This window comes from Talpa europaea, assembly GCF_964194135.1.
Source record: "Talpa europaea genome assembly, chromosome: 1".
Classification (NCBI taxonomy): domain Eukaryota; kingdom Metazoa; phylum Chordata; class Mammalia; order Eulipotyphla; family Talpidae; genus Talpa; species Talpa europaea.
This window is the reverse complement of record NC_140073.1, coordinates 46,889,263-46,907,191: the sequence shown is the minus strand read 5'-3', so window position 1 is coordinate 46,907,191 and position 17,929 is coordinate 46,889,263. Positions and strand designations below refer to the sequence as shown.

General features: G+C 36.6%; 1 protein-coding gene across 1 annotated transcript in view; it reads right to left on the bottom strand.

Annotated features, from left to right (window-relative positions):
- RNF169 (ring finger protein 169) overlaps window positions 1-17,929 on the bottom strand; it is a gene marked incomplete at its 3' end in the record, with an annotated part of 75,740 nt that overhangs the window by 36,767 nt on the left and 21,044 nt on the right. The window contains exon 2 of the mRNA XM_084230146.1: window positions 14,182-14,255. Within this exon, the coding sequence (XP_084086272.1) occupies window positions 14,182-14,255 (74 nt within the window). The remainder of the gene's footprint in view (window positions 1-14,181; window positions 14,256-17,929) is intronic.

Here is a 17,929-nt window from a genome sequence, read left to right as displayed (position 1 = left end):
ACCAATAAATAGAACTTAGAGATTAATAAATTATTTCAAGACAAAAATGTCTACCAGTCAATCTCATATAGAATGAAAACATAAAAAAAGATCAATAGTGAAATAATTTCATGCTAAAAATTAACTTCATTTCAACATATATTTATTGCAGATAAAAATATGGCAAGATTTATTTTTTCAAGAATGAGAAAAATTCTTTCTTCAAACAATGTAACAAGATGGATGACTAAGCACATGCTGATGATACTCTGTTTCTACTTAAAACCCCATGAAAAGACAGAAAACTTCTTTTAACATAATATATCTATAAAAGAGGGACAACACCACCACCCCCCCCCCACCAAAAGCATGCAGTCAAGATCACAAACACTTCAAAGATGGAACTGGTTTTCACATTTAAAGTTATAACCGATTTCTTTTAACAGTGTTTTATAGTTTTCTTTGTATAGGTCCTTTACCTCTTTTGTTAGATTTATTCCCAAATATTTGATTTTTTTTGTTTCGGAAGGGATCATGCTCAGCGAAATAAGCCAAAAAGAAAAAGAAAAATACCGGATGGTCTCACTCATAGCAGGAATCTAGAAAACTTAAATAAGGGACCAGGAAAATGAATATAAGAAAGTGAAAATCAAAATCAACAAAAAACTATGAACCAGAGACACTTTTTGGGGGGTGGGGGGCGGGAGGGGAGGGACTAGGGTCAGAATGGGGCGTTTGCAATTGTATGGGGGAATATAAAAATAAAATTTATTATTTAAATTAAAAAATAAAATAAAATAAAAACTCAGGGTACTGGTCTCTTAAAAATAAATTGTATCAGGGACTATAGTGACAGTTCATGGGTGATGTGGTGATGGAGTTTTATGGGGACTACACAACAGTGGAGAAATCAACTATTGTACAAAAATAAACAACAATGTAAGAAAAAATTAATTAATTAAAACATTTTATATATTAAAAAAAATAAAATAAAGTTATAACCGAGCATTTCACAATGCAAAGGGCCAGCAAGTGTTAGATGCTTACTCTAATAATCAAGGAAGTATATATTAAAACAATGGTACATCATCTTATTAAAACAATTATAAAGGTTTGGCAAGGAGTTGAAGAAAAGGATTCTCTCATTATTACTGAAAGAGTAAGCTGAAAAAGTCTTTTTAAAAGGTAATTTGTTAATACTCACCAAACCACAAAATGTATATACTATAAACCATATACCCTGCACTTTCACTTCTAGGAATCTAACCTAAATGAAATATTTGCTCACATATGTTCACATGTACTTAGTGCAACATCTCTTTAAAACTGGGGGAAATGAGAAACAATTTTAATGACCAATGATAATGGAATGTTTAAGTGAATCATACCTCACCCATATTATGACATATTATTTAGAATGAAAAAGTACCCCTCCCCAAAAAACTGTTACGTGAAAAAAAGCAAGTTACAGAATAGGTCATATTTTTCCTCAAAAATCCTAGCTTCTCTGAAATATTTGCCATCAAAATTTAATACCCCTGACACCTCTTTGTGGAAGTCATCCACCTACTTCTCTATCCTTAGAAAAACTTAGTACCTAAGTTTCTCTCCAACTACCCCAGTTATTATTCCTAAAGATTTTAGTATCAAAACAGTCTCTCAGTTCCTTCACTTACTCCAAAATACATACTTTTTTGCACTCTAGTTCACTTTTCTATCCCCTTGGTCATATCCTAAATCTTGTCATGTCCAACAACTGAACCAACTCTCAAACTTTACCTTTAAGACTCTCTCACTTTATTTAGATCACCATTTCCTAGCTAGCCAACCTGTATGGTAGTGACTCCACCTTAACAATTCTTTATTATCATCAAAACTTCCAAACCATTAACCATACCACTCTTTCACTATCCATCATTTCTCTCATGTTGTCAATTCCATCCTTAAATAACCATGGTCCAAAACAATTTACTTGCATATACCTACAAATCCTCTGCATCTCTCCCTCTGTTATACTTCTGGCAAAACCCTAACACTGGCTAAACCCAACACATCACTTACTCCAAGTGTTCTAGCTGGTCTTATTTCTAGTCTTGTCCCATGAGGCAAGACTGTTAGGTGCTTACCCAATTTCCATTTTTTCCTTCCTTGAGAATTCTGAGTTTAGGAAGTTAATGTACCCAGCTAAAACATTATGCTTCTCAGCCTCCCTGGCCATTGGAGGGAGTCTGTGACACCGGACTACAAAATACAGGTGAAGTCACTTGGTAGAGCTTCAGAGAAAGCTCTTTAAAAAAATCTAATTTAACTATAAAACACTGTTAAAAGAAACAGAAGAAGACACAAAGAAATGGGAAGACATCCCCTGCTCATGGATTGGAAGAATTAACATTATCAAAATGGCCATCCTACCAAAAGCAATTTACAGATTCAATGCTATTCCAATAAAAATTTCAATGACATTCTTCAAAGAAATAGAACAAATTTTGGGCCTCCCCTGGTGGCGCAGGCAATTGAGCGCCGTGCTGTGAAACTGTCCGCAGCTTCTGCAGTGCTGGTTCAATCCCAGCCTGCCAGCGAGGGTCTCACATGGCGAGGCAGACCTCTCCTGTCTCGCCCGCTGCTCCCCTCAGCAGTGTATTTCGTCAGTCTGCCTGTTCTGTTCCCCGCTATCTCTGGTGAATCCTCTCACCCTCCCATGCATCTGGCCTATACCCCAGTTCTTGTATAAATAAATAAATCTTTATAAAAAAAATAGAACAAATATTGATGAAATTCATATGGAGCCACCAAAAACCCTGAATAGCCAAAGCTCTCCTGAAAAAAAAAAAAGAAGGGAATGGAGGCACCACACGCCCAGACTTCAAACTATACTGCAAAGCCATAATAATCAAAACTGCATGGTATTGGAACAAGAACAGATGCATGGATCAATGGAACCGAATAGAAAACCCAGAAATAAACCCACAGATTTACAGTCAACTAATATTTGACAAAGGAGCAAAGAAAATGCAATGGACTAAAGAAAGATTGTTCAATAAATGGTGCTGGGAAAATTGGGCCGCTACATACAAAAGAATGAAGCTTGACTACTACCTTACATCATGCACAAAAACCAACTCAAAATGGATTAGAGAGCTAGACATAAAACCTGAAACCATAAAAAATATAGAAGGAAATATAGGAAAAACACTACATGACATAAACCTCAGTAACATCTTTAAAGTCTCATCACCCAAAGCAGTGACAGCGAAGGTAAAGATAAACAGCTGGGACTACATCAAATTAAAGAGCTTCTGTACAGCAAAAGAGGCAGTAACCAAAACAAACAGACACCCCGCTGACAGGCAGAAAATTTTCACACACAACACTAAAGGACTGATCACAAAAATCTACGAAGAGCTGAAGAGTCTCAACAAAAACAAAGTAAACAATCCAGTCAAAAAATGGGCAGAAGAGCTAAAAAGAAACTTCTCCAAAGAGGAAATGCAAATGGCCAACAGGCATATGAAAAAAATGTTCAGCATCACTTGCAATCAGGGAAATGCAAATCAAAACTACAATGAGATACCATCTTACACCAGTGAGAATAGCACATATTAAAAAAACTAGCAACAACAAATGTTGGCAAGGGTGAGGAGAAAAAGGAACTCTCTTGCACTGCTGGTGGGAGTGCAAACTGGTCTGACCACTATGGAAAGCTGTGTGGAGATTCCTCAACCTGCTAAAGATGGAGCTTCCATATGACCCAGCAATTCCACTCAGGTATTTACCCAAAGGACACAGAATCATTAATTCAAAAGGGCACCTGCACACCTGTGTTTATAGCAGCACTATTTACAATAGCTAAGCTATGGAAACAACCCAAATACCCAAAAGTAGATGACTGGATCAAGAAGATGTGGTACATATACACAATGGACTACTACTCAGCAATCAAAAAAGATAAATTCATGCAATTTGCAGCAACATGGAAGGAGCTGGAAGGGATGTACTCAGCAAAATAAGCCAGAAAGAAAAATAAAAATACCAGATGGTCTCACTCATAGCAGAAATTTAGAAAACCTAAATAAGGAACCAGGAAAAAGACTAATTATAATAAAGTAAAAATCAAAATCAACAAGCAACTATAAGCCAGAGACACACTACAGTGGGGGGTAGAAGGGGGGTAGGAGGGATTGCAGGCAAAATAAGGGGGGTGGGAATTATATGGGGACTATAACCAAGATGAAAAAGCATACATTGTGCAGAAATGAAAAATGATGTAAAAAATATATAAAATAAAATTAAAAAAAAGAATTATTAAAAAAAAAGATCTAATTCAGGTGAGAGGTATGTTTCTACCTTTGTCTTGTCTAGATGTGATTCCAGAGGAGGACTGGTCATCTCACAGGACAAGGAGAAAGACACACAATAGAAGATGTCTAAACAGAAAGAAATCTCAATCTCTGATGTCATGGAGCTGCCATTTCAGCCCGTTGTCATCTATCTATTGTTTTTGTTTCATGAAAAAAATAAAACTCCTAATTTGTTTTAGTCATTTATTTTGGGTCTCTATTATTCACAATAAATACAATTCTGAACTTCTAGGTCCATTATAGTTTTGACCCCACACAATTAGAGACATCTGAAAGTGTTAAGTCAAGTCATATTACTAGTTTCCCATCAAACCCACAATAAATTTAAGTTCCTTATTAAGTCAATTAGGCCATCTTTGATATGGCTCCCAACTCATCCACCAAATCCCCATACCACCCTTCCACCCACCACTTGCACATTCAGTTCTAGCCACATTGTTGCTTGAACAAGTCAAACTTGTTCTGTCTCAGGGCTTTTGCATTTGCTGCTTCCTTTGCCTGGAATGCTCTTTCCTCATACCTTTACTTTGTTTGCTCCCTGACTTCTTTCAAGTTTCAATTCAAATGCTGCCTTCTCTGAGAGACCTTCCTGATCATCTTCTGTCTCTCCTCAAATTTCCCTTCCATTGCCCTGTATTTCCTTTTACTTTGCTTTATTAATATATATTACATATTTGTCTGCTTATTTATGTCTGTCCTTCCCACTAAAAAGGAATCTCCCTGAGGGCAAGGACCTTAGGTATCTTCTTCAGCACTGAATCCCCAGTACCCGACACACAGCAGGAACACAATAAATGTTGGTAAATGAATACATATGATCTAATTTATACTAAAAAATACTAAATCATGTGTGTGTATATAAAGAATCTAAAATATACACTAAACTTAACATTATTTATCTGTAGGAAGGATAGTAGAAAATAAGAAAACAGAGGACCTACAATATTAATAAACACCTTTTAAAAAAATAACTAGAATTGGGCCTCCCTGGTGGCACAAGGGGTTAAGCACTGCACTATGAAGCAATCTGCAGCCTCTTCAGGACGAATTCGATCCCAGGCTGGCCAGGGAGCAACCCACATGGTGCAGCAGACTAGCCCACTGCTCCCCTCAGCAATGTATTTCAGTCAGTCTGCCTGTTCTGTTTCCCACTGTCTCTAGTGAATCCTCTCACTCCATGCATCTCTGGCCTGTACCCCAGCTCTTGTAGGCATAACTAAATAAATATTTAAAAATAAACAAATATTTATTGATATTAATAATATTTATTAATATTAATCAATAAATTAATAAATATTTATTAATATTAATAATATAAATAAAATTTCTTATTAACTTTTTTCCTTACTTTAAATTTATTTATTTTTATTTTAACATTTATCATTTTTTACATTTTTTAGACAATATTTGCTTCCCCCCACCCCCTCAGATTGAATCCCCATAGAATCTCCTTCCCCAAGGCACCCATGCACCATCACCATCTTATTAACTTTTTACAGCCCTTTTAAAGGTTTTTACTGTTAAACAGAATAAAATATACTAAATAAGTATATTAGTTAATATGCTAACCATCATATTACTTATGATGAGTTGTGAAGAATTAATTTCATTTATTATTTCTGATTCAATAGACACTTTTAAAGATCTTCTTTCCCTGGAGATTATCCAGATAATTACATATTTACTTTCTTTTGTTCAGGAAACATGTATTCTAAAAGACATCTTTTTCTCTATCAAGTTCCCCACCCAAATGTTTACTGCCCTTCAATGTTTCTTACAACTTTATTGAGCCATATTTTACATATTATATAATTCATCCATTTCAATTGTATAATTCAATGATTTGTAGTAAATTTATCAATCTGTGGAATACATCACAAATCAGTTTTATAAATCTTTTTTTTATTTTTAAAGATTTATTTCTTTTTTTTATAATAAATTTTATTTTCATATTCCCCATACAATTGCAACCCCCACATTCTGACCCCAATCCCTCCCCTCCTGCCCCCCACCCCCCAAAAAGTGTCTCTGGTTCATAGTTTTTTGTTGATTATGATTTTCACTTTCTTACAGTTATTCATTTTCCTGGTCCCTTATTTAAGTTTTCTAGATTCCTGCTATGAGTGAGACCATCCAGTATTTTTCTTTTTCTTTTTGGCTTATTTCACTGAGAATGATCCCTTCCAGTGCCATCCATGTTGCTGCAAATTGCATGTGTTTATCTTTTTTGAATGCTGAGTAATATTCCATGGTATATATGTACCACATCTTCTTGATCCAGTCATCTATTTTTGGGCATTTGGGCTGTTTCCAAAGCTTAGCTATTGTAAACAGTGCTGCTATAAACATAGGTGTGCAGGTGCTCTTTGGAATTGATGTTTCTGTGTCCTTTGGGTAAATACCTAGGAGTGGAATTGCTGGATCATATGGAAGCTCTATGTTTAGTAGGTCAAGAAATCTCCACACAGCTCTCCATAGTGGTTGGACCAGTTTGCACTCCCACCAACAGTGCAGGAGAGTTCCTTTTTCTCCACAACCTCACCATTTGTTGTTGCTAGTTTTTTTAATATGTGCCATTCTCACTGGTGTAAGATGGTATCTCATGGTTGTTTTGATTTGTATTTACCTGATGACAAGTGATGTTGAACATTTTTCCATATGCCTGTTGGCCATTTGCATTTCCTCTTCAGAGAAGTTTCTTTTTAGCTCTTCTGCCCATTTTTTGACTGGGTTATTTTCTTTGTTGTTGTTGAGTCTCATCAGCTCTTTGCAGATTTTTGTGATCAGTCCTTTATCATGAGTGTTGGGTGCAAAAATGGTCTCCCAATTGGTGGGATTTCTCTTTGTTTTTGTTATTGTCTCTTTTGCTGTGCAGAAGCTCTTTAATTTGATGTAGTCCAGCTGTTTATCTTTGCCTTCACTATCACTGCTTTGGGTGATGTATCTGTAAAGATGTCTTTGATGTGCAAATCAAGTAGTGTTTCGCCTATATTTCCTTCTATATATTTTATGGTTTCAGGTCTTATGTCTAGTTCTTTAATCCATTTTGAGTTGATTTTTGTGTATGGTGTGAGGTAGTGGTCAAGCTTCATTCTTTTGCATGTAGCGACCCAGTTTTCCCAGCACCATTTATTGAACAAACTTTCTTTGCTCCAATGCATAGTCTTTGCTCCTTTGTCAAAGATTAGTTGACCATAAATCTGTGGGTTTATTTCTGGATTTTCTATTCGATTCCATTGGTCTGTATGTCTGGTCTTGTTCCAATACCATGCAGTTTTGATGATTATGGCTTTGTAGTATAGTTTGAAGTCTGGGAGTGTGATGCCTCCATTTCCTTCCTTTTTTTTTATTTTTTTTTCAGGAGAGCTTTGGCTATTCGGGGTTTTTTGTGATTCCATATGAATTTCATCAATAATTGTTCTATTTCTTTGAAGAATGACATTGAAATTTTGATTGGAATAGCATTGAATCTGTAGATTGCTTTTGGTAGGACGGCCATTTTAATAATGTTTATTCTTCCAATCCATGAGCAGGGGATGTCTTTCCATTTCTTTGTGTCTTCTTCTATTTCTTTTAACAGTGTTTTAGTTTTCTTTGTATAGGTCCTTTACCTCTTTTGTTAGATTTATTCCCAAATATTTGATTTTTTTGTTTCAATAATAAAAGGGATTTTTTTTTTTATTTCTTCTTCTTCAGATTTATTGTTTGTGTATAGGAAGGCTACTGACTTTTGCATGTTGATTTTGTATCCTGCCACATTTTGTATCCTGAACTGATTGATGAGTTGAATTAGTTTTTCTGTGGAGTTTTTGGGGTTCTCTATGTATATTATCATATCATCTGCAAATAGTGATAGTTTGACTTCTTCTTTTCCTATTTGGATTCCTTGTATGTCTTTCTCTTGTCTTATTGCTCTGGCTAGGACTTCCAGTATTATATTGAAAAGCAGTGGTGAGAGTGGGCATCCTTGTCTTGTTCCAGATCTTAATGGAATTGCTTTCAGCTTTTCACCATTGAGAATGATACTGGCTGTTGGCTTGTCATAGATGGCCTTTATGATGTTGAGGTATGTTCCTTGTATCCCAAGAATCTCAAGGGCTTTTATCATGAATGGGTGTTGCACTTTGTCGAAAGCTTTCTCAGCATCTATTGATATTATCACATGGTTTTTATATTTCTTTTTGTTGACGTGTTGGATAACGTTGATTGATTTTCGGATGTTAAACCATCCTTGTGTCCCTGGAATAATCCTACTTGGTCGTGGTGAATTATCTTATGGATACATTGTTGGATTCTGATAGCTAAAATTTTGTTGAGAATTTTTGCATCAGTGTTCATTAGGGAGATTGGCCTGTAGTTTTCCTTTTTTGTGTTGTCCTTGTTCGGTTTTGGTATTAGTGTTATGTTGGCTTCATAGAACGTGTTTGGTATTGTATCTTCCTTCTCAATTTTTTGGAAGAGTTTGTGAAGGATAGGCACCAATTCATCTCTGAATGTTTGGTAGAATTCGTTTGTAAATCCATCAGGTCCTGGGCTTTTGTTTTTGGGGAGGTTTTTGATTACCATTTCAATTTCGCTGCTTGTAATTGGTCTGTTTAGGTGTTCTATTTCTTCTTTATCTAGCTTTGGGTGATTGTAGAGTTGTAGGAATTTGTCCATCTTCTCTAGATTGTTGAACTTGTTTCCATACAACTCTTCATTGTAGTTACTGATTATTCTTTTTATTTCTGTTGTGTCCGTTGTGATTTCTCCTCTTTCATTTCTGCTCCTGTTTATTTGTGCTTTCTCCCTTTTTTTCCTTTGTGAGCCTGGCACGGGGTTTGTCTATTTTATTGATTTTTTTCAAAGAACCAGCTCTTGGTTTCATTAATCTTTTGGATTGTTTTTTTAGTTTCAATTTCATTTATTTCTGCTTTGGTTTTTATTATTTCTTTTCTTCTACTGGTTTTGGGGTTTTTTGTTGTTCTTTTTCTAGATCTTTGAGCTTCGAGATTAGGTTGTTTCTGTGAGTTCTTTCTTGTTTCTTGATGTGAGCTTCTATTGCTATATATTTTCCTCTTATTACTGCTTTTGCTGCATCCCATACATTTAGGATATTGGTGTCCTCCTTATCATTCAATTCAAAGAATTTTTTAATTTCCTCTTTGATCTCCTCATTAGTCCAGTGGTCTTCCAGTAGTGTGGTTTTTAGTCTCCATGAGGTGGGAAAGTTCCTTGCCTTCTTTTTATGGTTTATTTCTAGCTTGATGCCTTCATGGTCAGAAAAGATGGTTGATATGATTTCAATCTTGGTGTATCTGTTGATGTTTGTCTTGTGCCCCAGTATGTGATCGATCCTGGAGAATGATCCGTGTGTGCTTGAGAAAAATGTGTACTCCGTTTTTTGGGGGTTTAGTGTTCTATAGATGTCTGTTAAGCCCAAATGCTCTAGGTCCTTATTTAGAGCTTTAGTTTCTTTACTTATTTTTTGTCTTGTTGATCTATCCATCGTTGATAGTGGTGTGTTGAAGTCTCCCACTATGTATGTGTTTTCTCTGATGTCTGTTTTCAGAGATGACAACAGTTGTCTGATATATTTTGGTGCTCCTTCGTTTGGTGAGTTTATGTTAATTAGTGTTATTTCTTCTTGAAGTATTGTCCCTTTGATCATAATGTAGTGACCGTTGGGATCCCTTTTTATTTTTTTGAGTTTGAAATCTGTTTTATCTGATGTAAGTATAGCTGTTCCTGCTTTCTTTTTTGGTCCATTTGCTTGTAGGATTGTTTTCCATCCTTTAACTTTGAGTCTATTTTTATCTTTTGTAGCTAAATGTGTTTCCTGGAGACAGCAAAAGGTTGGGTTTTGTTTCTTAATCCAGGCTGCAACTCTGTGTCTTTTTATTGAAGAGTTTAGTCCATTTACATTTAGGGTTAATACTGATATGTTAGCATCTGTATTTGCCATTGTGTTTGTCTTTCCTTTGATTTTATTTATTCTTTTAATATCTTTTTTTTTTTCCTTGCCTTCTTTCGTTGTTATTCGTCCCTCTGAGGTTCTGGCTTTAGGATTCCTTGTAGTATTTTTTGGAGTGGGGGTTTATTGGTAATGAAGTTCCATAGTTTCTGTTTGTCTGGGAATGTCCTTATTCTTTCTTCATAGAGGAAGGAAAGCTTTGCGGGATAGAGTATTCTTGGTTGACATCTGTTTTCTTGGAGTCTGTTGACTATGTCCCTCCACTCTCTCCTTGCCCGTAGTGTTTCTTCAGAGAAGTCTGATGTCAGCCTGATTGGTTTTCCTTTGAATGTTATTTGTTTCTTCCCTCTTGTCAGCTTCATTATTTTTTCCTTGTCCTGGATTCTTGGGAGCTTCACTATTATGTGTCTGCTGTATTTTTCCTTTCGTCATGGAAGTTTGGTGTTCTTCTTGCTTCTTGTATATCAATTTTCAGCTCCTTCTTCACATTTGGGAAGTTCTCTTCAATTATCTCCTGGAATATTTTCTCTGTTCCTACATCTCTCTCCTCTCCTTCTGGTATTCCTGTAACTCTTATATTTCCTTTCCTCACGGTGTCAGATAGTTCCCGAAGTCTTTCTTTGTTCTTTTTCCTTCGTACTTCTCTTTCCTTTTCTGTTTTGGTTCTTTTTATTTCTGTGTCTTCAAGAGAACTTATTTGTTCTTCCATTTCATCTATTCTGCTTTCATTGCTTTTCCCAGAGTTCTTTAGTTCTTCCATTAATTCTTTGATCTCCTGCATTTCTTTTACTTCCCTCTTTAGGGACTCTATTTCATTCTTCTGATCGTTGATTATTTTTCCCTTATCATTGTTTTCCTTTATGAGTTCTGTCATTTTTTTAATCATGGCAATTTTAAATTCTCTTTCTGGAAGGCTCAGAAGTTCTTCCAAGTTACTGTCGTTGCAATCTGGGGGCTGGTTTTCTTTTTGTGGTGTGCTTCTTCCCTGAGGAATTGCTATGTTTCGTGTGGTTCTTCTACTCCCTACTGTCTGTTTTCTAATTTGCCGTATGCGTTGGGACACTGTGTTGCTGGGACTGGCCGGCATCTTGGGTGAGCTTCTCTGCTCCCCTCTGGCTCCTCCGGGAGCCATCTGTCAGTTTCAAGCAGTCTTTACTGAAGAAAGGTCCCTGTTCTAAAATGCCGATGTGGGGACACACTCCCCTGTGCTCCTGGTCTGCCCCGGCGGTGGGTTCCCTCTCCCCCTCTGGGCTTGGACTGCAGGCCAGAGGTGTTCTGGTGTGGGCGAACTTCCCCGGCTCACCTCTGGCTCCTGAGGGAGCCTTCTGCAGGCAGTCTTTACTGAAGAAATGTCCCTGTTCTAAAATGGTGATGCGGGACACACTCTTCTGCCCCGGCTTTGGGTACTCGCTCCCCCTGTGGGCTCAGACTACTGGTCGGCAGGGGCCCGGCATGGGCTAACTTCCCAGCTGGCCACTGGCTCCTCCAGGAGCCTCTGCTGGTTTCAAGTCGCTAGGTGGCGCCAGAGATCTCTCCTAGAGCCCTTGGGGAGCTGTTTTTTTTTTTTTTTTCACCCCGTGGGACAGGAAACAGAGCGGGAATGGTAGGGTAAACCTCAACGGCTTTGGGGTGCTGTGTCTGCCTTGTGCCCCACCGTCGTGGAGGACCCACACCCCGAATTTTGTGCCCCGGATCTCAGTTCCAAAGCCCTCAGGTCCAGAACGCGGGCTGTAGCCCAGTTCAGTGTCCACAGAATGGCGTCTTTTGCACCCCGCTCCCGTGCCTGGTTGCCTGGTTCCTGGATACTCCGTGAGGGACTTTCACCTCAGTGAGGGTCTTCGCGCGCGTCTCCCTGCAAGCCTAGGTCGCAGGCGCGGGGACCTGGGCTGCCGCAATCCCAATCCGCATTTGCTTTTCAACCGCGCTGCTTTTCCGCGCTATCCCGATCCCGATCCGCGTTTGCTTTTCCAGCACGCTGCTTTTCCGCGTAAGCTTACCGGGCAGCCAGGGGCTGTGTGCTGGTCCTGGCCTCCTCCTGGGGGGCGGGGTCTCTGTTTAATGGCACCTGGAGCTCACCTCTGCGGCGAATCCTGCAGGGTTCTCCGCAGCTCCCGTTCAGGGGGTATGGTGGCTGAAATAGTTCCTTTCCACTCACAGTCCCGCTTGATGCGTAGTTTGTTCTTGTTGGTCGTTTTAGTTTGTTGTTTTCCTCCTCTCTGCCGGTCGGAGAGTGCCGACTCTGTGGGTGGGGGAGGGGAGCAGGGTTCTGCGCTTTCCTCCCTTCTAGTCCTCTTTTATGGCAACTTTCTTCTTCGGGTAGTTTGCTGGAGTCACCGTTTATCTTCCGTGTCCCAGTTCTCACTGGGACCTGCCGCTTTTCCTCCCTATTAACTTTTTTTAATGGGAGATCTTACTCGCAGCGTCTCCTCGCCGCCATGTTGCTCCGCCCTCTCAGTTTTATAAATCTTTACTTTACCACCGCAATAAAAAATCACTCATGTCCATTTACTGTTAATCCTCATTCCCATGCCCTACTCTAATCAATCACTAATCTACTAACTGTCTCTATACATTTGTCTATTCTGGACAGTTTCTATAAATGGCATCATACAATATGTGCTCTCTTGTCCTGGCTTCTGTCCCTCTGGCATCTTTTTTAGGTTCATCCATGTAGTAGCATGTATTAGTAGATCATGCCTTTCTATGGTATTCCATAGTATGGATATGTTATCTATCATAGGGCCTTTTGATTTTATGACCTGGATTTCTGGCAAATATGTCATTTGCCATATTTAAAGTCATTTTCTTGTCTCTCCCTCATAACAGGAATAAAAGTTTTTTCAAGGTTTCTTTCTCTCTCCCAAGGGTTATAAAAATGTCTACTCTTACTATGTATTCTGCTTTACATCCTTTTTCTAATTCCAACTCCTTATTTTCTCTATCTTCCAGCTAATGGCTTGAATATAATAAATATATAAATAAAATATAAATAAAAAATATAAATAAAAATATACCCAAGTCAACATCACACCCTCATTTAAAAGAAAAGGCCAAAGAATGTACAGTAATTATGTAGCTTTCTATTATCTTTTCTCTTTAACATGACCTTATTAAATATTAATCTTTAAAATTCAGTATAAAATGCCACAATAACTTTATTATCTCTCTTCTGATTTATGATAATATCTGATTCAGATTAGACTGCCTTTATAAAATTTTCAATATCCACATGTAGAATGATTATGTAATCACTTATAAAGGTGGGTGAGCGATGGTACAGGGAGAGGGGCTGGAGAAGGATGATGCATATCTCATACTTCTTTTTCCAGCCTTTTTGAAGCCTTAAGTCTCTAAGTTATTTCAGTTGGCTTGAAAATGTCAAAAATAAAATGATGAGGCTATAATTAAAAGCTTTCTCAATGACAAAAGTCCTCTCACTAGGAAATTATTCCACTACCTCCTTACTGGCCTAAGTTACAGTTCTTCTGAAGTACTCAGAGTGGAAGCAATAAAAAATAACAACATATTAGAGGAACCTTGCAAGAAAAGTAAAAATAACACAAACCATTATTATTAAAGCTTAAATGTTAGACTTTAACATTTTCATGCCAAAAATACTTCTCTTGCTGGCCAATTATTGGCCCTATGAGTTACATTTTCATTTTCAAAGGAACAGCTAAAAAAAGGGGTTTCTTAGTTAAGTTTTACTCTACTTCCATTATAGCTACAGAATCTGAATGGCTGGTTTTAAGGTAGTAAGAAGGAAAAACAGGCTCTTCACGGTAAATTTTTAAAATCGCTAGTAAATCAAATTCCCCTTCAGCATTCTTTAAGGTCATTATTTTAATTTACATTAAGAATACGAATGTAATGATAATATGTATACTATACCTTTCTCAGGCTTTCATATTCCTCACGAAGTTCCCCAGGCTTGCTTAATTTGATTGGTGCTCTAAATATAAACTCTGGAAAAAAGGGAAAACACTTTTAAACAGGACTTTCTCAGAAGGAAACAAGGCCTTGTCCTATTGCTGCCCCCAGATTATAAACCACATAAAAATATGTGGTCATCTAAATTCAAATATTCATTCACTCACTTAACAAATATTTATTAAAGGGTATAAATCAGGTACAGTTCTAAACACGAAGAGAAACATTGCTCTCATGGAACTTAAAATCTCATGGAGGGAAACAGACAATAAATAAACAAGTATATATATGTAATATGACTGGTAGTTCTACATGCTTTGGAAGAAAATAAGTGCAAAATGGAAGAAAGGGATTATTTTATTTAGAGAGGTCTAGAAGGGACTGACAAAGAAACATGTTAAAGACCTCAAGGAAAAACTGTATTTGAAGCTCTTTGTTCAGTGTTACTAAGTAACATTTTAAATGAGACAAAGGTTTATTCATAGTATTATATTTTTTGACTTCTTTTTCAATGTAGCAAATTGTGGATTTTTCTATGTGTAACCTGTAGATATTTTCAGTATATAATCTGATTATTTTTTATCCTGAAACCTTCAGTGTGTTTGATCAGTCTATAAAGTCAAAATTCTTCATCAGTCTCCAAATACTAATCAAAACTTTTTCTAAAGCACTGTGTATCTAAACCCTTGACTATCAAGTCATTATATCTATATCACATATTTTTAAAACTTTCATGTTGTTTTCTCAACTGATATTTTCTATATTTTTACATCCAAAGCATCTAAATCCAAGGAGGCACACAATACACAGTGGTTACAGAAAGATGATAAAAATCCAAGTTAAGAACAGTAATAAAAGCCACAAATGCTATCAAAAATTGGTGAAGTAAGCACTTCTGCTTCCTTAAATGTATGTGACACTTCTATATGCCCCCCATGTATATTCAGAAATCTAAACCCAGTATTTTAAGACTTACTAATAATTCTATATTCCACTGAAGTTGATAAACATTTGTTGTAGAAAAGTGGCCGCCTCAAAAAGTTGACTTTTGTCCTCTTTCAGCTGTCCCAACTATTTCAGAAAAACTCTTTAGTATACCTAAGAAATGTAAATGAGCCTTAGAAATATTAGCCCTAATGCAAATGCAAGAAACAATAACTTAAACTCTACCAAGCAAAAAAGAATCATTATGCCCTGGGTTTGGGAGGCAAATACTCCATTATCTTCATCGATTTTAAAGAAGTCCTGAAGACTATTTTAATCATATCCTGTAAGAATATTTCCAATTATAGACAAACAGTATTTGAAATTTCATGCTTTGAAAAAGGGAAAAGAAGGGTGAGAAAAGCAAACCTTTACAGGCAAAAAAAAAAAAAAGTGCTTTCAATCAATTGATGAAGAATCTATTCTATGTAAGATACCTCAAATACATTTTCTCAGTGACTCTTCACAGAAACATTATAAGGTGGTTTTATTTCCATTTCACAATAAAGAAAACCAGAGGTTAATGACTGGCCGAAGTCATAGAACCAGTACCTGGCAAAACCCAGAGGAAAGCGTTCATAAGAACGAGGAGGGAAATCACACAATGTTTAGAAAGGCAACCCACCAAGAAGATATAATGATCATGAACTTGTATCAACCTACAGCACAGCAAAAACCAGTAAGAATATAAGGAGAAATTAATAAATCCAAAGTTACAATAAGAAATTTTAACACAGAAAAACTAAAAACAGATCAAGTAGACCAAAAGAGTAACAAAAAGGAAAACTACACAATAAAATTAACAAACCGATTATGTGTGTTTGTGTACGCAAGGAACAGAATATTCCTTGAAGCAAACAAGCAAGAGTGTTAAAGTATACTAGATCACAAAGAAGTTTCAAAGAAATTATATTTTACAGATTTTGCTTTTGGATCCTGATTGCCATTTCTCAAGTCAAGTTTTCTAGCTATCTAGCTGATTTTTCTAGGCTACCCATATTCTTTCTCAATACATTCCTTTTCTGCTTAAATCTGCCATAGAAGATTTCTGCTGATTAAAACTAACAATCCTGGCGGATTCTATGTTTTGCATGGCACTATGAAATGACCAATGAGCCAACCACTAGTAAAACTGGCTAAGAAAAATAGAGAAAACAAAGCAATATTAAAAATAAAAAGGTCTAATACATACATACCAAAGAAAGTTTTTTGTCCCTGAAGACTATAAAAATAATGCTGTAATGAATGACCTTGCATATACATAATTTTGCATGTTGAAAAGGATATCCAGAGATTAAATTGCTAGAATCAGAATTCTGGGTCAAATAATACATGCTTTTGCAATTCTGACAGACAATACCAAATTGCCCTTCCTACATGAAGCCAGGAAGGAATTATAGTCCCAATAGCAAGTCATGGAGTACCATTTCTTCACACCTTCTCTGACACTAAAAGTGCTGAAACATTTTACCTTTGCTAATCTAAGAGGTGAAATTTTGCATCTTATATTTTCATTTTACAAGTGAAATTCACTACTTTTCATATGCTGGAACAATTTGCATTTCCTCCACTCCGGTTTACTTTTCTTCATCGGGTAAAGCTCTCGATAAGGTCAAATTAGTCTTATGTCACATGAATAACAATACTTTTCCAGTTTATCCTTTGTCTTGACTTTGCATATAGTAGTTATATCAAACTTATTTTTATGTGCATATATATATTTTTTAAAGATTTATTTATGATTAAAAAAAAGAACCGGGGTACAGGCCAGAGATGTGGGGGTTGAGAGGATTCACCAGAGACAGAATGGGGAAAGAACAGGCAGACTGACTGAAATACACTGCTGAGGGAAGCAGTGGGCGAGACAAGAGAGGTCTGCTGCGCCATGTGGGTCACCTCCCTGGCCGGGGATCGAACTCATGCTGCAGTGGCTGCAGACAGCTTCACAGTGCTGCAACTTTATCCCTTGCACCACCAGAGAAGCCCTTATGTGGTTATATTAATCAAACCTTTCTTTCATGGCTTTTGCATTATGCATACTTAGAAAGACCTTCTTTAGACTAATATATAATTATATAAAGTCTATTATGGTTTCTTCTGGTACAAAGTATAAGATTCTTCTCATATCCCTTAAAATTCTAAATGTTTTTATTTGGGAATCAACACAGGAGCATAATCTTATTAAGGATCATAAATATATCTAGTATCCAAAACAAGGGACAACAAAATAATTTAGTGATAGCTTTGTAGAAATGAGTACTTTTATTTAACTTACTTTGGAGAATTTGCTTTCTCTAATATGGCTCTTGCAGACTTTTGGAACAAAATGTTCAAAGAACTTAATATCTTTATTATATCATGTAAATGATAAAAAGTTAAAAGCCTGATTCCCCCAATTTAGAAGCTTCCAGAGCCTTGGCTAAATTGGTCTCAACTTCCTTTCTTGAAAAATCAGAATAATACCCACTATGAATAACAAGACAGGTTAGTATGAACATCAAATGAGTATGAGAGTGAAAACACTTTGTAAATTATTTAGTGATGCGACTGAATCTACTAACTATAAAATTGTCTCAGGTGTTGTTGAGATAAAGAAATTGTGGTTTGGCCTAATGGATTTTAAAGTACACCTAAAAAGAACAAAGAAAATAATACAAACTATACAAAAAGTTACTTTTCATATTGTTAGGGGGAAAGAATGTCCTGAATAAACTCCACAAATAGG